This window comes from Mesoplodon densirostris, chromosome 2 (genome assembly GCF_025265405.1).
Source record: "Mesoplodon densirostris isolate mMesDen1 chromosome 2, mMesDen1 primary haplotype, whole genome shotgun sequence".
Taxonomy (NCBI): Eukaryota; Metazoa; Chordata; class Mammalia; order Artiodactyla; family Ziphiidae; genus Mesoplodon; species Mesoplodon densirostris.
In genome coordinates, this window is record NC_082662.1 from 144,089,055 (window position 1) to 144,114,144 (window position 25,090).

Consider the following 25,090-nt stretch of genomic DNA (forward strand, 5'->3'; position numbering starts at 1 on the left):
TTACTAAACAATCGCCTGCCCCAACCTAATCTGAAACACATACACACACAAGTCCATGGTTCTCAGCTTCGGCTACAGACTAGAATCTCCTGGGGAGTTTTAAAAAGTACCACTGCCCTACTGCAGACCAATTAAATCAGAATCTCTTGAGAGTACCTGGGCTTCAGTACTTTTAAAAAATTCCCCCAGTGTTTCTAATGTGCAGCCAGGGTTGAGAACCACTGGGCCAGCTAGCCTTGTTGTTGCAACTGTGCCTTCTGTGCCTTTTCACGTCACGGCTTCTAAAGGAAAAGGGTACCAACACTGGAGCGAATGAAGGGGCTGCTCGTGGCCAGAGGCAGCTGGCTGGCAGGTGGCAGGTGTTATCTGCCTGTCTGGCTTCCTAAGGGCTGAGGGAAATCAGTATTTCGGCACACCTGTACTCCATCAGGTGCCCGGGTCTCACCTGTTGGCAGGCTTTGTTTTATTGCTCATATTGGTGCATCTTGGGAGGATCTTAGTGCAGTCTGAGTAGCTGTTTCATAGGGCTTTGCTGTACTTTTCATTTATAGCTTTATTGAGGTATAGTTGACATATAATAAATTGTACATATTTAAAGTGTGCAACTTGATAAATTTTGACATATGTATATACCCATGAAACCACAATCAAGACAGTGAACATTTACCTCGTCCCCAAAGTGTCCTTGTGCTCCTTTGTAACCCTCTTTCCACCCCTTCCCAGAGAGCCACTGATCTGCTTTCTGTCACTGTAGATTAGTTTTCATTTTCCAGAATTTTATATAAATGGAATCCTACACATTCATACTCTTTTGTCTGACTTCTTTTACTCAACATAGTTACTTTGAGATTCATCCATGTTATTGCATATAGCAATAATTAATTCCTTTTTGTTGCTGAGTAGTATTCAGTTGCGTGGACGTATCATATTTTTTTTAATCCATTCACCTGCTGATGGACATTAGGTTGTCTCCAGTTTTTTGATGTTACAAATAAGACTGCTGTGGATATTCATGTACAAGTCTTTGTGTGGACATATACTTTCATTTTTCTTGGGTAAGTAATTAGAAGTGGGATGGTTGAGTCATATGGTAGGTGGATGTTTACCTTTTCAAGAAGCTGCCTATTTCCCAAAGTGGTTGTACCATTTAACATTTCCCACCAGCAGTGTGTGAGAGCTGTCCTCTTTACTTATTTTATTAAAAAATTTTTTTAATTGAAGTATAGTTGATTTACAATGTTGTGTTAATTTCTGCTATACAGCAAAGTGACTCAGTTATACATATATATATTCCTTTTCATATTCTTTTCCCTTATGGTTTATCACAGGATACTGATGATAGTTCCCTGTGCTATAACAGTAGGACCTTGTTGTTTATTCCTCCTATATGTAATAGTTTGCATCTGCTAATCCCAAACTCCCAAACCTCCCCCGACCTGCGCCCCCCTTGGCAACCACAAGTCTGTTTTCTATGTCTGGGAGTCTGTTTCTGTTTAATAGATATGTTCCTTTGTGTCATATTTTAGATTCCACATATAAGTGATATCATATGGTATTTGTCTTTCTCTGTCTGACTTACTTCGCTTAGTATGATAATCTCTAGGTCCATCCACGTTGGAGAGCTGTCCTCTTTAAATTGACTGAAGAGCCCTTATCTCCATCTTTTCCTCTTAGCTGATACAAGGTGCCTCCTTCTTTCTTCGGGGTACCTGTGAGCGAGATGAGGATGGGATTTAGGGACCAGAAATGGAAACATGTATAGATGAATGGACGGGTGGATGGATGTAATAGATAAACAAAGTTGTCTTGGTATCTCTTTTTTTCTCCATCTTTCTGTTTCTTTCCATCTGTTGTAGGCACTCAAGAAACAGGCAGTGGCCCGGATTATGTCACCCAGTCAGATTATTGGCACGTCTCTTTTTGTGACTGAATGATTGATATTTTTCCTCCTCACTTGCAGGTGCCCAGACACCATGCCACAACCCTGCAGAACTGACCTTGCCAGGAAGTAGAAGACTTCCTTGTTTCCTCTGTCCCCCATCCTCACCATGTCTTCGACTCAGGGCAGTGGGGATCACTGGAAGTCACTGGAGTCTGTGGGCATCAGCCGCAAAGAGCTGGCCATGGCCGAAGCCCTGCAGATGGAGTATGATGCTCTATCCCAGCTTCGGCACGACAAGGAGGAAAGCAGAGCCAAGCAGAACACAGACCCCTGTCTCATCAGCTGGGATGAGCCCGTCCTAGACTTCTACAGCAAGCCAGCGGGAAGGCGGAAGGACCTCAAGCTCTTACGTGGTCTTTCTGGCTCTGACCCTACCCTCAATTACAACTCGCTCTCCCCACAGGAAGGGCTGCCCAACCACTCTACCTCCCAGGGCTCCCAGCCTGGCCCAGATCCCTGGCCCAAAGGCTCCCTGGCCGGAGACTATCTCTACATTTTTGATGGTTCAGATGGGGGGCTCTCTTTGTCCCCAGGACCGGGGGACACAGATGACTCTTTTAAGAAACTGTCCCCACCTCCTCTGCCTCCCCGAGTCTCTATCTGGGACACTCCTCCCCTGCCTCCCAGAAAGGGGTCCCCCTCATCCTCCAAGATCTCCCAGCCCAATGACATCAACACTTTTTCTTTGGTCGAACAACCTCCAGGCAAACTGCTGGGGCATCGGCTCCTAGAAGAGGAAGAGGAGCTGGGAGGTGGCGGTCCAGGGCGCCTACTGGGGTCCATGGACTACGACGGTATCAATGATGCCATTACACGGCTCAACTTGAAGTCAACCTATGATGCAGAGATGCTGCGGGACGCCACCAGGGGCTGGAAGGAGGGCCGGGGACTCCTGAACTTTGGCAAGGACACTCCTGGAAAACCTGTGGCCCGGAGCAAGACCATGCCCCCTCAGGTGCCCCCCCGCACCTACACCTCCCGCTATGCCAACCGGAAAAATGGGACACCTGGCAAGAACCTCCAGATTTCTGCAGCTCCAGTGAGGACCTTATTGTGTTTCTTCTGTCCCCTTTCCCCTTGTCATTCAGAGATAGAGTCTCCCTTTCTTCTTTGCTGTCCAAATCACAGTCTGCTCCACACTCACCCCTTCAGTCCTCTCCTGCCCTCTGCTTCTGACATTGGGCCCCCCGGGCCGTGGTGGGGGAGGGAAGAGGGACACTAGTAGAGAAGGCTCCTTTTCAGGGTCAGTTTTGTGTATCTTGGCCAAATGGTCCTTCTGGAGGCAGGCGTTCTGGAAGGCCCACTTCGTGATATAAGGACAGAACTGGGGTGAGGGGAGACACTGTTCACTGCACGGCCGAATGGCCTTGTGCACTGGTGGGGGGGGGTTCCTTCTGCTTTCTGACTTTCTGCTCTGCCAAAAATGCTGCGTGGTGATGAGGTTCAGTCATGATACTAACCGATGTTTAGTGCTCACTAAGTCCCAGACCTGGTCCAGACCCCTCAGCAACGCTGCCTAATGATCCGCAGTGGCGCAGCCCTGTTCTGTCTCATCCCAAAGCTCCATTGTTCTCACTCGCTCGCTCGCTCTCTCTGCGTTACTCCCTCTGTCTCTCTCTCCCTCCCTTTGTCTCTCCCCCTCTGTCTCTCTCCTCCCTGTCCTTGTGGTGTGTGTGCTGGCGCGCACATCTCTCTCTCATTGTGATAAAATATACATACCATAAAATTTACTGTCTTAACCAACTGTGAGTATACAGTTCAGTGGCATTAAGTACATTCACACCATTGTGCAATCCTCACCATCATCCATCTGTTTTCCCAGTGAAAATGTTAAGAAAAACGTATGCAGTATGACAGTAATTATTTCACTTTTATCAGTATATAGTATAAAATAGCAAACTATCTGCCCAGAAGCATGGCGTAGGTTCCAGAGCAGCTTTGATCTTTTTCTGGTTTAAAAAGTGTCAGCAACATCTCCATGGGCGGGGCCTGAAGCCCGCTTTGTGTTTTGCACTTGGAAACCCTGAACCCCAGGGGAGTCGAGAGGCACCCCTGTGGCTGATGAGTTCTGTCCTAACAGCTTTCCACCTCATTCCCTCCCTGTTTCCTCCTTATTCCATTGTCTAAGGGACACTGGGGCTTTCCCACCTTGTGTCCCAGCAGTTGGGATCCTTCACAACTCTGGAAGAGCCACGTGGTCCTTCCTTCCTGTGCTTCGGCTAAGAGAGTCCCCCAGGGCAGAGGCAGCTCCTGGGTTAAGTCACAGCTCTAGAGCGCAGGGCTTTTTAAAGGACTTGCTCTGAGAGGTGGGGCTGTTCCTGCTATTTATAGGGACAGGGAGATTCTGTTCTGCACAGCTGGGCCTGCTTGCGCAGCGGCAGGCCACCCTGGTAGGTGGTCACCTCTGTGGCTCGCTCTCCTGCTTCCCCCCCACTCCCTCACCCTTCCCCCATCCCCTGTCTTGTTATCAGAGTTCTGGGAGGGAGCTTGGTCCAGAGTCTCCTTGAAGAAGCTAGGGCAAAGCAAAAAGCCCTTGCCAGTTCTTAGGGGGAAATGCGGCCTTGGTCTTCCCCACCCCAGCTTGGTGCAGGGGCTCATCCCACTGGGAGGGGGGGCCCCTCGGGCTCTCGACCTATACCACCGCCCCGCCTTCGCCGGGCTTCCAGCCGGAGGGACCCACCTTATCCCAGGCCTGTGGAGCCAGCTAAGGAAATGGTTGGCTCCAAATGCCAGCCTGGTACCCCTGCTGCCAGCCTCTGCCCCGCAGATCCCCCCAGCCAGCATCGGGCGATGCCATCGGGGCCTGCCAGCAGGGCAAACGTAAGTGGCTTTTGTTTTCTTATGGAGCCAGTGAGTGGTACTGAAAGGCATGAAAATGGCCCTCAGTCACCACTCTGTTCTCCACCCTCCTTGCCTTCCCCTCCTCTCGCTGTCTCTCTGTCTCTGTCTGTCTCTGTCGCTCTATCGCTCTCACTTTTGTGGGTTAGTTGCTGACAGTGGTACTATTGTTTTGACTGGGACACAGGCATGAACTTGGCAGAGCCAGGGCCTCCCATGCCAACTGCCCCCACGGCTACCCTCCCCTCTCTGCACCCCCTCCATGCTCACCCAGGGGAGCAAGGCCAATGAGAGAGGGTCACTCAGAGGAAGCAATCTGGATATTCAAATGAGGAGCTCAGTTGCTGCCATCTGCCCCGAGGGGGCGGGGAGGACAGGAGAATAGCCAGGGGGAGGCCGAGAGGTGAGGCGTTGCGTGTGTGCAGCCTGGCTCCCCGGAAGTAGCCGCCTTTACCGGATGCAGGCCGGCACTCCGTCTAGAGCTGTCGCCTCATTCCCTTGCGGTGGCCTCCCTGGTGGCTCTGGGCAGGCAGGCCGAAACCTGCCATGCACCAGCTCCTCCCTGCGGCCGTCCTGCAGGCCTGGTTCGAGGGCTGCTTTAGAACTCCTCATGGAAAAAAAAAAAAAGAAGAAGAACTCCTCATGGGTGCCTGAAAACAGCTCTGTGGTGGGAGACAGTTTGAGGTCTTGTCTGTGAGAATCCCCACCAGCACACACATGTTCTTGGACAGGAAGTGGGGCCCAGGCAGGCTTCCTGACATTCCAGCTGTTGGGGACCAGAAGACTTGAGAGCCCGGAGGAGCTAAGCCTTCTACCCGGTTCTTTCCTGCCCAGAAAGCTGCTTTGACGCTTTCTTCCTCAAGTGGTACTTACTGGGAAGGCACGTGTGTCTGAGTCATTGCCTCCACTCATGGTCTCTCGGTCTCTGAGTTGGGTCCCTGGGGCTTACTGTGGATGTGGAAGCTTTGCCCGGGGCTCAGCTTCCCTGGGGACTGTTTGGGCAACCCACTTGCTCTGGCCTCAGTGGTGGAACGGGGAGAAACAGCTGTCTGCTCAGCTCCGCTCCACGCCTCTGGGAGCATCCCCCAGAAAGCCAGCCCCATGGCCCAGCGTGCCGGGAACCACCTGACCTGCAGGGTTGAGCTTATTAGACACTGGCCTCTCGGGAAGGAGGTTCGGCCACACTCAGGTCCATCCCACCCAGGCTTCCAGACTCAGCTAAGGCGTCAAGTACTCTTTCAACTTGGCTCTTGGTCTGCCAGGATGGCAGATAAATATATTCCTGGATTTCCCACATTTTTTTTATGCGTCTTTCACTGGAAAGTCTTTACACCTAGAGTTTTAAGAGCTTAGGCCTAGGAGCCTGCGGGAAGGGGATGGCATGAGGGAAAAAGGCACTGAGTAAGTTGCTCTTCTCTTAAAGGTGGGCTCCCGGCCCCATGCCGTCGCCAATGGCCATGAGTTGTTTGAGGTCTCAGAGGAGAGAGATGAGGAAGTTGCTGCGTTCTGCCACATGCTGGATATGTAAGAGTTAAAGACTGGGGGGTTGGGGAGGGTTGCGGGCGCTGGGGAGGAGAGTCACCCCTTTCAGAACTTTCTAGGGAGGAAGAAGAGCCGTATTTAATACATCTCGGTTTACAACTATGGGATGCTTCCTGCAACCAGTATTTGCAGGCTTTTTGGAATCTTAGAAGTTTCACACTTTGGACAAAATTCAGGAAACCTCCATCTAACAGTCAAATTGTTCCAATCACTTCAGGCTCAGTTGCCTTTAGGAACAAACACACCCCAGATGGAGATAAGAGTGTAATCTTATCTGGAGCTAAAAGAGAAAGGAAGTGGAAAAGTTTTCCATGGAAAGCTGTGTGGTTTTAAAACTATCCTTAATGTTCAACTCAGCTTGGGCAACATTTTGCAACTGTAACAGATGTATCAAGAACAGGGTTTCCCCCAGCTGCTTCCCCACTGCCCCCATCCTGGCCCACAGACCCACGGGCTGAGTGGGGACGGAGGGGTCCTTGGGCCTCAGGACGGGAGGTGCCAGCAGGCCTCTTGTTGACCATTCTCTTCTGAAGGCACAGCGACGGTCCTTCTCCCTCTCTTCCTGCACAGCCTCCGATCTGGCTCTGACATCCAAGACTACTCCCTCACTGGGTATGTCTGGAGCACTGTCACCCCAAGCCCGGAGCACCTCGGGGATGAGGTTAACCTGAAGGTGACCGTGTTGTGTGACAGCCTGCGGGAGCCCCTCACTTTTACCTGCAACTGTAAGTTAGTGGGGAGTCGGTGTGAGCATCCCTAAAGGTGGGGCAGGGGTGACGGTGTTTTGACTGTGTGGAGTCTTTTGCCGTTGATTCCCAGCCCCAAACTGTGTGTTTGTCTGCTTTATCAGGGTGTTGATGGCTCTGGGGGACGGGATCAGGATGAGCCCCACCTGCCCCAGGGCCCACCCCCTCATTGCTTCCCCTGCCTCGCCCCTTGTAGGTTCCTCCACTGTAGACTTGCTCATCTACCAGACCCTGTGCTATACCCATGATGAACTGAGGGGTGTCGATGTGGGTGACTTCGTGCTAAAGCCCTGTGGGCTGGAGGAATTCCTGCAGAAGTGAGTGCACTGGTGGGGACAAGTGGGCAGGAAGTGGCACCTGCCTTCTAGGTAGTAGGATTATGAGGGGGCTTCACCGGGGTGGTGCTGGGCTCGAGGCCTGGGGCTGGCAGCTCCCTGCCAATCCCACAGTCAGGACTCCTGCTTTCTGGGCATACTGTCAGCCACGTCGTACTTCCCCCAGGAGCTCGGTCTTCCAGCGCGGTTGGCTGGCTTCCTGAGCCAAATCTGCTGTGGAAAGAGCTTGGAACTGGGATTAGACAAAGACTAAGTCGTATCTGCTTGCAGACTTCTGCGTGTGGAGGGATGTGTGTATGGGGGCGGGGGAACTGTGTGGGGTAGCTTCTCCCTCCCTAGATTATGTGTGGGGTCTTTATGGCCAAGGGCAGGAGGAGGACTGGGCAGAAGCGCCCTGTGGAACTAGCAGTAAAAAATCCCAGTTGCTTTCTCCTCCCCCTTCCCCTGCCGACAAGCCTTTCCCCCACTGGCATGTGCAGCTGGTTATCCTCCTTACCAAAGGCTCGCCTCCAGCTCCTCTACATCCAGTACCCTCTGCAGGGAGAAGCCTCCCTGGAAAGTCTGATGTGGACCAGTGGCAGCAATCCCCTTTCCACTGCCCTGGGACTCTGGGGTGCTGGGGTGGTGGGTAGGGGGATTGTACCCCTCAGGTGATACAGCTGTGTGGCAGGCTGTAGAGTCAGCCAGAGGGCAGCGGATAAGGAAATAAAGAGAGCTGCTTTCCTCCCTAAGCTTCCAGTTGCCTACTGACCATTACTACTGGCCACTTGGTGAAGCAGATCTCGGGAGTGGGGAAGGAGAGGCCGGTATCTCAGGTCTGAGGAGTGCACGATGAGGGCCACCACTTGCTCTTTCTCTTATATGCAGGTCTAGATGCCAGGATGGTTGATCTATGGCTAGAGCAGTTCTTGGCTGGTTTCTTTAACCTTAGGGATATTGTGGGCCCTTCCTGGCCTCTGCGCCCTCAACTGGAAAACTGACAGAAAAGAAGGGGGCAGGGCCCTACGTGGCGCAACTCCAGGGAGCACAGTTCAAATGTGTATCGCTCTCCCCTAGAGGAATAGAAGGGGCCCCAGGTTCAGGGGCTCCTGGCAAAGAGCACCTGCCACTGTTGTAAGGGAGCAAGGGGCATAATGGGTCACATCAACACAGCTGGTTTGGGTTCCAGCTGCCACTTGCTAGTTGTGGAGCTCTGACCCTCAGCTTCTTCTGTAAAATGTAGCAAGGGTTAAATATGAGAATAACCCAATGAGCAATCAGTAAATATTCCCGGGGAAGGACCAGTCCAAAGAGAGGATGCAGATTAGATGGATACTGTCATTTCCCTTGCAGCCCCCTAGTCCTTGAGCCCCCAAGTCCAGAGGTGGTAGATAAGCCGTCAGCTTCTGACATCTTGCCAAGACCCAGGTGGAGTGTTGCAGGCGAGGTGGAGAAGGATTGTTGGTCCTAGGGTCGTGCCTCTCCCACTCTCACTTGAATGCACACAGAGGAAGGCCTTCCACAGAGAAGGTCAAGCAAGTCCCTGGGGGACCTGTGTCCATCACTCTTGGTCCAGGAGCCCCCTCCTCCGCCAAGGCTCTTCTCTTCCCTCCCACGCAACAGAAAAGCCCAGACCCCTGAGCACAAGATGGCTGCCTTGGGTGGGGGTGGAAAGGACCCTCGGGGGGTTCCAGAAAGCTGCTAGCTCCCAGGAGGCCCTGTGTTCCCTACCCCTGCTTAGAAAAGGGGCTGACGCTGAGGGGGAGTGGCGGGTCCAGGATGCAGGCTGCTCTCAGATAAGAACCTTGAGACAGTCCCCGGGGAGGGTTGGGTTTCCTGCCACCTCCCCCCACCCCACGCACTCTTCCTTCCTCCCGGGGCACTCCCACCAGCCCCACCCCACAGCCCAGCCTCTCCCACCCCCAGGTTTTGGCTGCAGCTCAGGCTTAGCAGGTTGGGGTCTAAATCAGAGACTTGGCGCCTCCGGATGTGGAAAACCCGCTTACGTCCTAGCTGGACTGGACTGGCCTCCGGCCCAGGCACCTCTGTCGGCTTCTGCCCAGAGCCCTATGCTTTGCTCCTTTCCTCTCCATTTCTGGCCTAGATTCCCAGCTCTGCTGAGGAAGGAAGTCCCTTTCCGGCTTCTGTTACCCAGCTGCTGGGACATGGCCCAGGCCTGCAGTGCTGGCCTGCAAGTGGGACTTAGCCTGCCCCTTCTCCTCGGCTTCCTTTCTGACTAAGGTGTAATCTGGAGGGAGGAAGGGGCTGGATCACCGAGGGACTCCCTAAGCCCCCTTCTCTGAAACTTGGTTGGGGGGGGCAGGGGTCTCACCTGAGCAGTGGGAATAGCATGCTGGTAGTCTGTAGAGATTTACATTGTTATTCACAATCGCAGGACCCACAGAGGGAGGTGAGAAGCAGAACTTTGATGGGTTGGGGATAATAGACCTGGAATCTTGGTGGGTTTGGTTGGTTGGTCTCAGCACCCAGTTGGTAATGGTGGGGGATGTGAGACTTAGGATCACAGTGTTGGGGGGATAGTGTCACCCACTGAGCTCCACACCTGAGCCTGAGCACAGGCTGGCTTCTGTTGTGTCCTATGTGCCGAAGCCAAGAGGCTGGGGTTTAAACACTGCCCCTGAGAAATCTCTCTGTTCCCCACTCCCTCCAGAAGTTCCCACCCCTAGAGTGAATCAGTGATAATGGTAATAAATACCTAGGAAAGTCATTTTTTGTACAAACCAAGAGTTAAATGTAATAGGTGGCATTTCTTTAGACAGGCCTCTGTTTCTTTCCCCAAGCTCTACCATGACATCTCCCAAGAGCTAAGGTGGGGGTACATCACAGGTATACTCCCCCTTCACCTTTCCTCCCCCTTCCTCCTGTTTCTCTCTCCCTGAGGCTAAGGTATGCATTTCCCTTGAAAGTCCCAGTGAGTCCCCAGAATGCTAATGGCCTTGTCCCCCTGTCCCACCAGCAAGCACGCCCTGGGCAGCCACGAGTATATTCAGTACTGTCGAAAGTTTGACATCGACATTCGGCTACAGCTGATGGAGCAGAAAGCTGTACGCGGTGACCTGGCCCGGACGGTTCGTGTGTGGTGGGGAGGCTGATGGCCGCGTAGGGGTGGGGAGGTAGTGGGCAGAGGGTGATATGGAATACGTTGGGTGGACATGGAGTAGTAGCGCTGCGCTGTGATACAGGCACCACCCTTCTCTGAATAGGGCACTTCCTACACAGGTGAATGATGACCAGAGCCCCTCCACCTTGAACTACCTCATCCATCTGCAAGAGAGGCCAGTGAAGCAGACCATCAGCAGGTGAGAGTGGGTACCATCTTGGATGTGGCCCAAGCAGGAACCATGAGGGGACCCTAGCGGGTACCCTTGCTTGCCTTTATGCCAGGGCCAGGGGTTCTTGCAGTTGTTGGGGCCCAAGAGTCTTAGAGGAGAAGATCCCCACTTCAGGGTATGTTACATCTCTTCCCTCTGGTACTTTGCCACATCCTCCAGGTAGAAGGTGGCCAACCAGAAAGGACTTGCCGGCCTTCAGTCTTCATGGGACATAAGGGAAGAGTGGGAACCCCTTTAAACCAGAGTCTGATTCCTGAGCTGTGGAGAAGGAGGGAGAGGATGGGTCTTTCAGTACACTGGGTCTGTTCTGACATCTTCTATGACCTTTCCCTGTCCCCAACTCCCCAGGCAGGCCCTGAGTCTTCTGTTTGACACTTACCACAATGAGGTGGATGCCTTCCTGTTGGCTGATGTGAGTACAAATTCTGGGGCTGGCCCAGCTGCCCAAAGCTCCTCCCTTCCTCTCCTCCAGTCCTCCTGGGATCAGCTAACACTAAAGGGATCTGGAGTAGATACTGAAAATCTATTAGCAGAGCACTTTTCTTCGTTCCCCTAGCACATGGGCAAACCAAGACTGCCAGCTCTTGGGCAGCTGGCAAGTGTGTATAGAAGGGTTCTGCTCCTCTGTAGAAGTAGGTCAGGAACCGTGCCCTGATCCTATCTCTGGAGTAGGGCATCTTCAAAGCTAAGGGACATAGAGTTGTCACCCCGCTGCTGAACTGGAACGTGCACTGGAGTGTGCATCCTGTGAGCAAGGCCCAGGAACCTCTGATTTGAGAGGTTCTGATGTGCTGGTGTCACAGGTGGGAAACGGTCAGGAAGTGGAGGGTCCCAAAGGTAGGGAAGGGCCAGGACTCTCCTTACTTGGATTCACATGGAGTTTTAAGCCTCAAAACCATGAGAATAAACATTTGCTCCACATGTCGTGAAGTTGAAGAAAATCAGACGGTGATCTTCAAAAACAATCCCTGTCTCACTGATCCTGTTATAGTGGGCATCCTTTTGGGATGAGTTCAGCTTTGTATCTAGCTCAGCCCTCCACCGACTACCAGAATCCCTTCTCTAGCAGCCTCTGCTTGAAAATTTAGTGTGATGAGAGGGGAGTTCTCTGAACACCTTTTTTTGCACTGGTCTGGCCCTCTGTTAATGGCTACTGTGGATGGAGAAGCATAAGAATTGTCTTAGCCTTCAGGGAGCTTGTGTTCCTGCCAGAAAAATGGAATAGTAACGTAAAGCTATTAGTAGACAGAACAGGTTGGTAATGAGTTCATCAGAGGCTTTTGGAGAGTGATAGAGAGGGGGACTGTCCAGGGAAGGCTTGGGGAAGGAGGGTGGAGTTTAGCTGGTCTGTGATTTGCATTTACTTAGGTAATCAGGGTAGGACAGGTAAGGGGATTCCAAATGAGGAAACTGCAGGAGCCAAAGTGCAGAGGGCAGGACATGGCCATGGTCTGAGATGAGACCTATCTGGACATTCTTGACAGTAGTAGGAGAAACAAGGCTGTGTGGGCAAGTGGGCCCCCAGGGTGATCTCTTTGGTCCCCCTGCTAGTCCCTGTGGATTGATTTTATTAAAACTGCATGTCTCTGGGGGAGACCCTGCATGTGTTTGTATAGTATAAACAGACTGTAGCGGACAGAGGGAGGCTGGGAATAAGGGGAGGTTCAGGCAGGATGGCTGGAAGCGCTGGGGAACGTGGGCTTGGCTCTTTTAATTCAGCAGGAGCTGTGTGTGGTTCACTAACGCTGGATGTTTGAAAATAAAGCATGGATTCCACTGGTTACTCCTGAGGGTCATGAGCCGCTACTCCTCCCAGCCCATTCCTTCAACACTGTGGGTGCTGGAGGCTGAGTGCTAGCCTGCCAGCCTCACTGTGCCGCCTCCCACAGGGGGACTTTCCACTGAAGGCCGACAGGGTGGTACAGTCCGTCAAGGCCATCTGCAATGCCCTAGCCGCTGTGGAAACCCCTGAGATCACCAACGCTCTCAACCAGCTGCCCCCCTGCCCTTCCCGAATGAAGCCTAAAATTCAGAAGGTAACGGGGCCCAGAGCACTAGCGTGGGGAAGGAGGAGAGGAATATTCCCCGGAAACTAGGTGACTAGGTGTCCACTTACTAAAAGGCTCTTCTCTCAACCTCCGTCTTTTATGTTTGAACATTCAGTCACAGGGTTTTTGGGAAATAGATGCCAAGTCTGTCACCTCTTCCTGAGGATGAGAGTGGGCTAGGGTCTGCCCCTGGGACTGATTGCCGGGATCCCAGGCCAGCAGAGGCTTTGTTCACAGTCACTGAGGCACTGCCTGCCAGTTTTCGTACCCAGCAGGGTGCGAGACCAAAATCTGCCCCGAGCCGGGGATTTGGGACTCCGCGGTGAGGGCTGTGTGCTGTGCAGATGGGGCCAGCCAGCACGATAGGTGCTGTGATCTGTAGTGGGGTAGCCTGAGGGCTGGCGTGTTTCATTTGGGTGGACACGATGACTTTATCCTTGGTCTGGTTCACTGTCCCATCACACGAATCTGGTACAAACTGTTACTCTGTCCTCCCTGGGGAACCTCTGCTCCTCAAATTTCGGTCCAGTCTGGTCCAGATGAGCACAGCTGTGAAAAGCCCTTCTTCCAGCTGTGACGGAAAAGGCCATGGCCCTGAAGCTCCCCTCCCTCTCCTTCTTCCCCAATAGGATCCCACCGTCTTGGCTGTGAGGGAAAACCGAGGTAAGGGAGCTGCTCTCTTCATCCAGAAGGGGCGGCTGAAAACTGCAGTCTCTGCCCAGATTCCTTTTTCTCCCTGGCCCCCGTGATTTATGGGTCCAGGTCTGCCTCTGTGTGTGTATGTGTGTATGTGTTTTCCTATATGAGGCGTGGACGCAGCTGGAGAGCACATTTCTTTCCACAAAATGTTTTCTAGTTATTTTTACTAGTTATTCCTATGGTGTCCCTGGGAGATGGTGATGAGGCGGTGTAAGTGTGAGGGTAGGCGTGGTGGGGCAGAGTTAGCCCTGGGTTCCAGATGGAAAAACTTTCACTTGGGTAGGTTGTGAGCTCATAACCCCTGTGTTTCCAACTTTGAAGGGGCCTGGGGAGATGGTGATAAAGAATTTTTCCCTAGGATTCCCCCTTAAGTCTTTCAAGCAGAATGTTGCCCTACAAAGCTCATATCTCTAGGATTCTTGGTCAGTGATTCCGAATGTTTCAGATTTCGTGGACCAAAAAGCATTATTTTGGAGACCAACATAGAATGATCAGTTTTTATTTTACTAAGCAATGACTTCTTTGAAGTAACTGGTAACTATTATTCCCACTACTTCCTAAAAGAAAGGACATTTTACACTAAATGAGTAGCAATAAGTAAAAATAAGGACAATGTTTAAAATTGAGTGTCATTTTGTGAGAAGCTCATGACATGCTCCTGCTTTTTCCTCATTTCATCACAGATGGGTGCCTGCCATTTGGGGACTACTGTCCTAGGGTGTCCCATCTTAGCCAGTGCCATGACAACAAGATGGGGCTTGTTGAAGCCTCACTATTCTTCCTTCTGTCCCCTTCCTTTCACAGAGAAGGTCGTGGAAGCCCTGACAGCTGCCATCTTGGACCTGGTGGAGCTGTACTGCAACACGTTCAATGCAGACTTCCAGACAGCAGTGCACGGAAGCCGCAAGCATGATCTGGTCCAGGAGGCCTGCCATTTTTCTGGGCCCCTGGCCTTTACGGTCTATGCCACCCACCGCATCCCCATCATCTGGGCTACCAGGTGAGCACTGGGATGAATGGCCTATAGGGAGCAAGCTGAGTTAGACTTCAGATGGCTTTTTCTGTCTGCATGTGACCCCACTGTCCTAAATTTAGGCTCTGTGGCATTATGGTGCACTGTGGCTGAGGGGATGAGCCCACTGAGAGGGAGACTGACGTGGGCTGGGACATCCCAGAGGAGAGAGAAAAGGCAGCAGTGGTCAGATCTTGTCACTCCCTCTCAGTGATGGCTGCTTAGGCATCCCTGCCCCCTCCTATCCAAGGCCAGCTGATGGAGACGCTGCTGCGACAGATGGCCGCTTCCCAGATCTGAGTGCATGCCTCACGGCCAGTGACTGCACTCCCCTGCAGATGTACAATGGGAGGGGGCGGGGAGGTGGGAGATGACCCTTTGTCTGGAGTTCCCTAGGCCTGCAAGGGTGGGTGGAGGAGGACGTTAACTTGGTAATCCTGAGCTCCTCTCAGGGTCCCCCAGCATCCCAGGCCTGGGGGAATAGGCCTTTGGCTCCACCCGACCCCCGCCCCTCTCTTCCCAGACCCCCTCCCCCTCCCTTCCCCTTCTCTCTTTGTTCCTCACTTAATGTATTCCTCTGGGCGATTGGCGGAGAACAAAGGAGGCAGCCTGGGAAACCAGGGCCTTCTCTGACCTCTTCTGTCAGGCACCTGTCACGAGCCGCAGGGACTCCCATGTGTTGGCATTCATTTCAGCATATGTCGTTTTTCATCCCCCACGCTTCTCACCTGCGCATGCGCATGTGCGCAGGCGCACCCCCAGACACCCCATGGGCTGGAGCTGGTTCTAAGAAGGAGGCTGCATGGCTGCTTCCCAATAAAGAAGGGAGAAAAACCAAGGGCTCAGCATGGAACCTGAAACTGGGCAGAGAGATCCAGATCGAGTTGCTTTTCCCGGAGCACACTTCCGCAAATCCGATTTGGCTGTCCTGTCCCTTGACCCCATGTTCCAGTCCCACGGATCAAGAGTCTTACAGGGGAAATGGAGTTTGGCATAGTTCGGGTGACTGAGATGAGATCTGGGAGCTGAGTGTCCTGACCTACGCCCTTTCTCTTGTAGCTATGAAGAGTTCTACCTCTCCTGCTCCCTCAGCCATGGCGGCAAGGAGTTGTGCAGCCCCCTGCAGACCCGAAGGGTTCACTTCTCCAAGTACCTCTTCCACCTCATCATCTGGGACCAGCAGTAAGACCTCCCGCCAGGCTCCAGTGCCCACTGCAGACCCTCTCAGCCTCCTGAATGCCCAGATTAAACCAGGCTCTGTCACGAACCCTAACCAAACAAGCCATTCAGACTCTTGAGACTCCACTTCCCTAACTCTTAAATGGGGACAAGTGTAATTTCTACCTCTCAAGTTGTTATGAGTTTCCAATGAGAAGTATCCATAAAGGCTTGTTGTAAACCATGAAGGACCATATAAACATTAGTTTTAATAATAATTCATTGTTTTGATCTTGTCTCCCTTAAAAGGTTTAACTAGTCTGAGGGAGTCTCATCTCCCTTCTTCCTAAAGTTCCCATGGAAGAGGGAGACGGGACCATGCTTTCTCCCTTATAAATCTGGAAGGGCAGGCTGTCTAGAGGAAAGACTAATGGGCTTAGAGCTATAGGAATAAGGCTCTATTTCTAGCTCTGTCTCTAGTCGTATGTTCTCTCTGGCCTCTGTGGGCCTCAGTTTCTCAAACTGTAAAATGGGGACATTTGTTTAACTCAGAGGCAGCTGTAGCACTGAAATGAGGTAAGACAGGTTATAAATATAAACATGAGAACAAGCACAAGATAGCATTAACCACTGTTTATTAACAGTAATTTGCTGTCCGGAAGGTAGCCATCAGCCAAGCAAAACAGGAAGGAAATGGAGGCCAGGGTGCCTCGATGGTGACATTGTAGAAGTTTGTGTGCCTTGTGCCTTTTCTGTGCTGCTCCATCCTCCCTCCAGACAGAAAGCACCTTGTTTGCTCCCCGCAGCTTACTTTCCCAGACTGACTTATCTCTGAGTCCTTATGTGCAAAGCAGAACTGCAAATTCAGTATTTGGAGTGCAGATTAAAGAGATTGAGGAGGGTCCTTGGGGAGGCCAAGGATACCAAAATAGGTGGATGGAGAGTCCGTGGACATCCTGGGAGAGATGGGCCATGTTACAGACGGCCAGTGGGAGAGGCAGACCTTTTCTCCTGTCTTCACACGTTTATGATTCTTAGAGCAATAAAGGTGTAACTAAAGTCCTTTAATTAAACAATCACCAGAGCAGGAGAGACTCCTTGGAGGCCGAGGATGGCTGCATGAAACGGCTCCCACATTTCACCATCCCCTTGGGATTCTCTGGCCTCAATTACTATGTGTTTTACAGCTCTCCAGCCCAGGCAGACCTCACAATGAGCCTTAGACCCTTTCCCCACGGAGTATCAGAGGTGTGGAAGCAGCCCAGCATGTCCCACCTCAAGCTGCCTGCTCTGTGATCGCCTTCTACTCCCTGTCTGCATCTCTGCCTCAAATCCCATAGGGCTGCTATCCTCCCTAGAGCCTTGTGGAGGGTGTCACGTCAGCGCTGCCCCTCCAGAGGCCCCGTGGCACCTTCAGGATCAAGACCAAGGCATGTGGGAGGAGGCAGTGCAGTGCAGTCTTTGGGTGCCATCATCCTCTCCTTCTCACTGTAGGTGCAACCTTGGGCAGCTCATTCAACCCAAAATGGACATGGTCATAGGGCCTACGCTATAGGGTTGTTTGAGAGCAGTTGAGACATTGCAAGTAAAGTACTTGGCACAATACCTAGTACATGATAAATGCTTTCTTCTTTATCATCTTTGTTGTGTTCTGAGCTCTCTCAATTCGGGTTTCTCCGTTCCAAGTGGCTGACGCAGTGACTGACACATGGGGATGTTTGTGCATGAAAGCGCTAAATGTATATAGTTCCGTTCCAGTGCAGTAACCGCAGTGTCACATAGCAAAAAGCACCCAGTGTATACACACATCACACAAGTGAAGCCACGTCCCCCTTTTCACTGATGAGGAAGCTGAGGCACAGAGGTGTGAGTAGTTGCCCAAGGTTGTGAGAGGCAGAACCAGGACTGGAACCGGCACATCCCAGGAACGCTGCCCGGAGGAGTCAGCCCCTGTGATGCGCTGTTAAGGAATGGGTTGCAGAAGGGAGGAAGTTTAGGGCTACAGCTAACCTACTGGTTGTCCTGACTGACCCCAGGTGAAGGTCCGTGGGGGAGGTTTTAGAATACCAGATATACCCAAGGGCTGAGGAGAAGGAGCCTTGGTTGACGGTTTCAGCTAGAAAGGTTCCTCACTCTCTTTTTCTCTGGATGCCCAGCTGGAAGGCTCTTCAAGCTGAAAGGAAAGGGATCAGGACCAGCTCCGTCTCCTCTTTGCTGTGGGGTCAGCTGATTGTCTCCCTCCCTGTAGCAGCATGGGGTCAGCTAACTCTCAAAATAGGCCCAGCAGCCTCACTCGGCCACTCTAGCCAAGCCCTGGCCTGACATGTACGCTGGCTGCTGGCGGGGTCCTAATTATAGCTGTGGGCCCCCATGGTAGAGGCAGCTGGGACAGGGCAGGGCCCTGCCAGTCTGGCGGGAAGGAGGGAGTGCCTCACTTACGCGGAGATTCCCCTGGAGGAGTGAGGGGCAGCGGTGGAGGGAGGCTGCTTGATCATGAAACTGCTAACCTTGGGGGTGGCCGCCCTGCCTCTGTGCCCTCTGGCATAAAAGCTGCTGGGCCCTGGGCTGGCCAGAAGGGTGTAACAGTATGGACTTTGGCCCAGGGACAGCTTCCCCGAAAGGTAATGTGGGTCCTCCCTCTTCCCACAGCTCCCCTCCCCTCTCCACCCACCCCACCCCAGGCCCTTATCCTGAACTTGGAGGGAGTAGCCGGGTGTGATTCAGCCGTGGGAGCACGGGAGAGACCATCTGGGCTTGGGTACTGGCAAGGGCTTCGGTGTCAGTTCTTTGGGCCCTGCCAGTTTGCTTTCTCACCACCCAGGGACTTGGAGGAGCCCCTTCTTTTTATCCCTTTGGCTTTGAAAATGTTTCGGGGTGAGAACAAACTATTTGTGTCCAGTGGGTTAGGAGAAGAAGGGGACACGGGAGGACAGACAGGTGGGAGGGCCGTGGGGGAGGGTGCGCTGAAGGCAGAGATCATGCTGCTGCTTCCTGGCTGCTCTCAGCCGTAAGAGGTTGGGGAGGGTTGGGGATTGTTCAATGGAGAAGGATTGTCAAAAGGAGCAACTTCTCGGTGACTCTGCAGAAATCCTAAAACAAGGGAAGGAGTATGGCTGACGGTATGGGGCATGTAGACACCTGAACTCTAGGTGACTCTGGCCAAGTGAGTTCTGTCTGGTCACCGTGGGTAGCCTTAAAATCAGAGGATGTTTGTCTTACTCTACCAAGAGGCTGCAAAGACATATAGACTGTCCTCCTGCAGGCATCGAGTGGAGGTTTTGCCTGCAGTTTGGGATCTGTCCTGGTTCTGCAGGAAGGCTTACCCAGGGAGCATATCGGGAGGCCAAGTTCTCAGCCTCATCTTGACTTCCTGGGCCACCTGGCCCTGGAAGCCACAGGGGTGGCACTTCCTGATTTGGTTTCCTGTCCTCCCTAGGATCTGCTTCCCTGTGCAGGTGAACCGGTTGCCTCGGGAGACCCTGCTGTGTGCCACTCTCTATGCTCTGCCCATCCCCCCACCCGGGAGCTCCTCGGAGTCCAATAAGCAGCGGCGGGTGCCCGAAGCCCTGGGCTGGGTCACTGCTCCGCTCTTCAACTTCAGGCAGTATGTGGGCCCAGGGCAGCTTGGCCTTGGCAGGGAGGAGGGGATAGGGAGAGAGGCCTGGCCGCTGCGTGGGCCAATGCCCCTCGGGCAGGTTGGCCAGGTGGGGCTCACCGGCAGAGTCCATAGGGTCCCAGCCCTGGTGGAGAGGACCAAGGCACGGGACTGGTGGCCAGCACAATTGATGTAATCAAGAGCTACTGGGCAGGACTGGTGGGAGGGGGCATGGATATGCATGCTCAGGCAGCGTCATCTGGTCTTGTCATTGGAAGGAACTTAGAGGTCATCCAGTCCAGCTCTCTACATCATGAAGGCATCCCTGCCACCAGGTCACCCAGATCAGGGAGGGTGTGGTTAGCTTAGGAAGGCTTCCTGGAGGGGGTGGGTTTTTATAGGACTTGGAAGAAAGAGAAGGCCGTGGTCTGTGGGGAGAATGAGAGAGAGGAGTTGGGCAGTGGCTTCAAGCAGAAAAGGCAGAGTTTTGGATAGGGAGAGCGGGAGGAGAACCATCTCCTTAGCGACTGGGTTTGTTGGCTTATCCCACCTTCCATCCTCCTTAGAGTCCTGACCTGTGGCCGGAAGCTTCTGGGCTTATGGCCAGCAACACAGGAAAGCCCCAGTACCCGTTGGAGTGCACCTAATTTCCATCAGCCAGATAGTGTCATCCTGCAGGTGAGACCCCAGCCTCTCCCTCCCACCGACCCATCAGGACCACTCCAGAGTTGGCTCCATGTTTTCCCTTTGAGGTTTGGGCTGGGGCAGTAGGAGAAAGTGCGGAACTTGGCACGTGGGGTGATGAGACTGAAGCGACTAGGTGAACATGGTTAGACCCGGAGTGGGAGGGCAAGTTCTGCGGAAGCTACGTCCCATCTCCTTGAGGTTAACTGATTTCAAGGAGCCTGAAGGCAGGGTCTGAGACCCTTGCCAACCAGGGCTCAGCTCTTCAGAGTTCCTTGTATTGAACCCTAATATTACTAATCTGAGCCATCCCCTCTTGGGGCCCATGGGGAAGCCCTCCCCACAGCCACTCAGTGCTCTAGTGGGGTGGACCCATTCTCTGGGGACAGGAGGAGGAGCTGGTCAGGTCCGAGGTCTAGTTACCGTTTCTGGTTCCTTTTCTTATGGTCATGAGATGCTTTTGTACGGAATATGGAATATCAAAGTGCATACAGAATGAAAGCTCCAAGAGGCAGGCGTTTCTTTTTTTTTTTTGCGGTACGTGGGCCTCTCACTGTTGTGGCCTCTCCCGTTGCGGAGCACAGGCTCCGGATGCGCAGGCTCAGCGGCCATGGCTCACGGGCCATGGCTCATGGGCCCAGCCGCTCCGCGGCATGTGGGATCTTCCTGGACCGGGGCACGAACCCATGTCCCCTGCATCGGCAGGCGGACTCTCAACCACTGCACCACAAGGGAAGCCCGAGGCAGGCGTTTTTATCTGTCTTATTTACTACTCTGTGCCCAGGGCCCAGAACAATGCTCGGTACACATTAGGGTTCAATAAACATTTCTTCAAAGAAGGAATGTGGAACTCCCTTTGAGGACTGGCTCCCTGAGCTCTGACATCCATTTTAGAAGGATGAACATGGCAGCAGAGAGCAAGGGAACCCAGCATGGCAGGCTTCAGAGTTGGCAGAGCTCTCACCTGGCATGTGGTCCCACTTTTCATCAGGCAGTAGTGCCCTCCAAGACCACACTGAAGGCTCCCCAACCTGGGCGTGGAGGCTCCCAGTGGCTCAGCCTAATGATGCTTCTGTTCAGAGTTTGGCCTGGGGCCAGTCCCCTCACCTAGATGCATCTCAGCCCAACCTCTTCCTCACTTGACCGTTTTTCTTTCTCTCTCTTTGTTTCCTTCTCATTTTTCGCTGGAAGTTGTAGCTGGAAGGGACTTTAGCGATCACCAAGTCCAACAAGGTTATTTTACAGACAAAGAATCTGAGGGTAAGGGAGGGAGGAAGGGAGGCAGGAAGGCTGGTGGGTAAAAGAAGAGCTGGAGACCCAGGTAGGTGGCAGCCCCACCCAGCTTCCTGTTCTCTCTCCTCACTTCCCTGATGTCATCTCCCAGATTGACTTTCCCACCTCAGCCTTCGACATCAAGTTCACCAGCCCCGCTGGAGACAAGTTCAGCCCCCGCTATGAGTTTGGCAGCCTCCGGGAGGAAGACCAACACATGCTTAAAAGCATCATGCAGAAGGAGTCCCTGTACTGGTGAGGCCCAGGGCATCCCCCATGTGTGACTCGGGCCTCCACTAAGTCTCTCGAGTTCTAACTGACCTTCTCTTACCTCCCAGCAGTTCCCTGTCCTCCTGCTTTGGGAGTCGAGGTGGGATAGGGTGGGCACTGCTGCCTAGGCAGGAAGTGGTGGAGAGAGAGCTCTGCAGCCCCCAGACGTTTTTCATGAGCTGACCTTAGGCAAAGTGGAGAGCTCACAGTCAGGATATTAGATCCGGGAACACCCATCCCCACGATGGGGACTTGGCCCAGAATCAGCTTGCCAAGAGGACCAGAGCTTTGCCCCACCCCCAGATAAGCTGTGTACTATTTGCTGTCCACTGGGGCAGCTGGCCCCTATGCTTACCACCCTGCCCCCACCTCCTGCCCCTTCCACACCCACAGCCTTTGCATTTCTCTGGCCCTGTCACTTTCCAAAAAGGATCAGGTGTCAAGGCAAGCTGGCAGCTGTCAGGGGTAAGCGAGTCCAAGCTGATCTCATCCTTGGGGCTGCTTCTCTCACCAGGGTTGAAGAGGCTGGAGGAGCTGGTGGGGTCTGGGCTCCCCACCGGCCTGCTCTCTCCTATACTTCTCTGGCTCCTGCATGGCCCTTGCACGTGGCAGTTGGGGGAAATGAGAGAGATGGGGCTCATCTCCCTCGTGTCTCACCCAGGGCAGCCAGAATCACTGAGTGACTGCAGACCTCCCCTGCCCCCACTCCTCTGCTGACCCCTTGCTTCATTAGCCCCTCAGCTCCCTTCTCCCATTAGACACCTGATCTCAGGCAAGACCCAATTAGCTGCAGGTCCTATAAAACCTCCAGCTGGCCCCAGGAAGCCCCAGGAGGCCTCTCAGCTGCCCAGACCCTGAGCAGTGGGGACCACTGCCCTCTGGTGGCTCTACTTGGGAGTGATGTCCGAAGGGCATCCTCAGGAGGGGTAGCAAAATCGGTGCCCTTGGCCCCTGCATGCTGCCTTGGTGTGAGATGCCCCTGAGTCAAGGATCAAAGATGCAATTTGGACCCTGGCTCCCAGAGTTTGCTTCACACATTGCAATCGCTTAGGGATATTTTTAAAATTACCGATGCCTGCCTTCCCCAGACATTCTGACTTAATTGGTTTTGGGTGTAGCCTGGACAAGAGGCATTTACAAAGCTCCTCAGGTGATTGTAACATGCAGCAAAGGTTGGCAACTACTGAATTGGAGTGTGTAGCATTCTCTTGGAACGTGAGTACCTTACCCTCTGGCTGACTCTGTTGTCTCTCTCACCTCCCCCTACCACTTCCACCCCCAGGCTCACTGATGCTGACAAAAAGAGCCTGTGGGAGAAGCGGTATTACTGCCACTCGGAGGTGAGCTCACTCCCCCTGGTGCTCGCTAGCGCCCCCAGCTGGGAGTGGGCTTGCCTGCCCGACATCTACGCTCTCCTGAAGCAGTGGACCCACATGAACCACCAGGATGCCCTGGGGCTCCTGCATGCCACGTGAGTTGTAACACCCACCTTTCCTGACCACGTGTCCTTCCAGAAGCCAGGGCTTGGCACTGCCCATCACTGACCTGGCCAGCCCTGGGGAGAATGGTCAAGTGGGCATGGAAATTCAGGGCTTTTCCACTTCTCCTTTTCTCTTTCTTTATTTTATTCCACCCCCACCCCCCATGTTATATTATGAACATTTTTCAAACATACAACAAGACTGAGAATTTAATAGTGAACATCCATATTCCCACCACCTAAATTCTAACCATTCACATTTGTTATATTTGCTTTATTGTGTATATACTGTCCATCAATACATCTTATTTTTTTATGCATTTTGAAGTAAATTGAGACATCATAACTCCTTCCTAAATACTTTAGCAAGCATAACATTAACTAGAGCTCAATGTTTGTTTACGTTTTTTTCTTTTGAGACAAAGTTTACATATAAGTCAGTGCCCAAGGCTTATGTGTACATTTGCTGAGATTTGACATATGCACACACCTGTGTAACCCAAACCTTATCACTTAGTTCTGCTCTTACAGTCCTCTCTCCCTTCGTTCCTCTGGGGACACAGGCTCCCAGTCTCAAACCCCTAGATGGTACCCAATGTTCTTGGTTTATTTTCTACCACTCTTAGTAATTAAAATGTACCTGATCCACGTATTTTGCCTTCAGGACTTATTGAGGCAAAGGTTTTGCTAATCTCTGCTAAACTCATTCTGGCTAGGTGTACTGGCTTATATATAATTTCATGATCTCTGTTATTTGCCTGGCAAGCTTTGCATTAAAAGGATGGTACCAAGAAACGATAATGCTTTGACCCTCACGCGGGCTCTTTGATGGTGGGATTTCTGGCACAGTGGGAGTCAAGGAAGAGGTCTTTGGGAGTGGGGTTGAGGACTTTGTCCCATTTTCTTGAACTCATACAGGGAGTGAGAGTGGCTTCCATGGCCCAAGGCTGACTCTGACCGTGGGCCAGGGCCATTCTCAACGGTTGCAATCCAGAAAAGGTGCTTAAGACTCTTCTAGTGGCTTTGGCAGATTCTGGGAGTCATTGCCATTTGTTCACCCATGGCTCTGAGGCCCAGGTGTGAGGGTGCTTGCTCACTCCTGTGCCTTAGACCCTGTGGCTGGATTGTCAGGGTCCTGGGCTCTATTTTGCAGGTTCCCAGACCAGGAGGTGCGTCGTATGGCCGTTCAGTGGATTGGCTCCCTCTCTGATGCTGAGCTGTTGGACTACTTGCCCCAGCTCGTGCAGGTGGGTGAGCTGGCCTTCCCTCCAGTTCTGATGGTCCCACCCCCAGGACCCCAAGACAGACTGCATCCTGCAGGGATAGCAGTTGGTGTAGATTACAGGCAATCAACAAAGCCTCCTGTTCCCTGTCTCCTACACAGGCCTTAAAGTATGAGTGCTACCTGGACAGCCCCTTGGTGCGCTTCCTCCTGAAACGAGCTGTCTCTGACTTGAGAGTGACTCACTACTTCTTCTGGTAAAAACTGTGTGCAGGAAGAGGAGAGGTGGACACATCTCCTTCACTTGGGAGTGTTTTACTCTAAGCCTGCAAGGGTGGGGAGCTGAGCCATGTGGGTTGCAGTATGTGGCTGACTTACCAGGTGGCCTTGGGCCAGCACCTTTTCCTCAGGGGCTCTCAGCTCACCCGCATGTAAGCGCAGTGGGGATCATCCCTGGCCCTGCCCTCCACCCACGCATGGCAGAAATACAAGGAGAAACCAGATGCAGAAGGGCTCTGAGCCCTATTTAAAGACAGCATGGGCAGACTGAGATATGGCTGAACACCTCTGTATAAGTTTTGCATCCAGAGCCTGTTTGCCTTCCCAAGTTTGGGGTGGGTTTTCCAGGGAGTCGGAGCTGGGTCTGACCACTCCTCACCCCCCCTTGCCTGTTATCCTTTGAGTGTTCTGACTTCCTCCCTCCCTTTGCCTGGTAGGTTGCTGAAAGACGGCCTCAAGGACTCTCAGTTCAGCATCCGCTACCAGTATCTGCTGGCAGCCTTGCTGTGTTGCTGTGGCAAGGGGCTGAGAGAGGAGTTTAACCGCCAGTGCTGGCTTGTCAGTACCCTGGCCAAGCTGGCCCAGCAGGTCCGGGAGGCTGCCCCGTCTGCACGGCCGGTGAGTGGGGTGAGGCTG

The 25,090-nt window shown here is 52.9% G+C and overlaps 1 protein-coding gene across 2 annotated transcripts in view; it reads left to right on the plus strand.

The window, feature by feature from the left end:
* Positions 1–2,048: 2,048 nt before the first annotated feature.
* Positions 2,049–25,090, plus strand: part of PIK3C2B (phosphatidylinositol-4-phosphate 3-kinase catalytic subunit type 2 beta) — a 39,615-nt gene continuing 16,573 nt past the window's right edge. Inside the window, exons 1-19 of one of the 2 annotated variants that reach the window (XM_060088448.1) lie at positions 2,049–2,981; positions 6,204–6,304; positions 6,893–7,047; positions 7,265–7,385; positions 10,360–10,471; positions 10,623–10,702; positions 11,084–11,147; positions 12,625–12,771; positions 13,413–13,446; positions 14,287–14,482; positions 15,554–15,676; positions 19,089–19,256; positions 19,814–19,925; positions 21,316–21,458; positions 22,756–22,813; positions 22,898–22,944; positions 24,107–24,200; positions 24,338–24,432; positions 24,892–25,072. In XM_060088448.1, the coding sequence (XP_059944431.1) occupies positions 2,049–2,981; positions 6,204–6,304; positions 6,893–7,047; positions 7,265–7,385; positions 10,360–10,471; positions 10,623–10,702; positions 11,084–11,147; positions 12,625–12,771; positions 13,413–13,446; positions 14,287–14,482; positions 15,554–15,676; positions 19,089–19,256; positions 19,814–19,925; positions 21,316–21,458; positions 22,756–22,813; positions 22,898–22,944; positions 24,107–24,200; positions 24,338–24,432; positions 24,892–25,072 (2,964 nt within the window). Of the gene's footprint in view, positions 2,982–6,203; positions 6,305–6,892; positions 7,048–7,264; positions 7,386–10,359; positions 10,472–10,622; positions 10,703–11,083; positions 11,148–12,624; positions 12,772–13,412; positions 13,447–14,286; positions 14,483–15,553; positions 15,677–19,088; positions 19,257–19,813; positions 19,926–21,315; positions 21,459–22,755; positions 22,945–24,106; positions 24,201–24,337; positions 24,433–24,891; positions 25,073–25,090 lie in introns of both variants that reach the window. The other variant, XM_060088447.1, reaches the window with a different exon arrangement.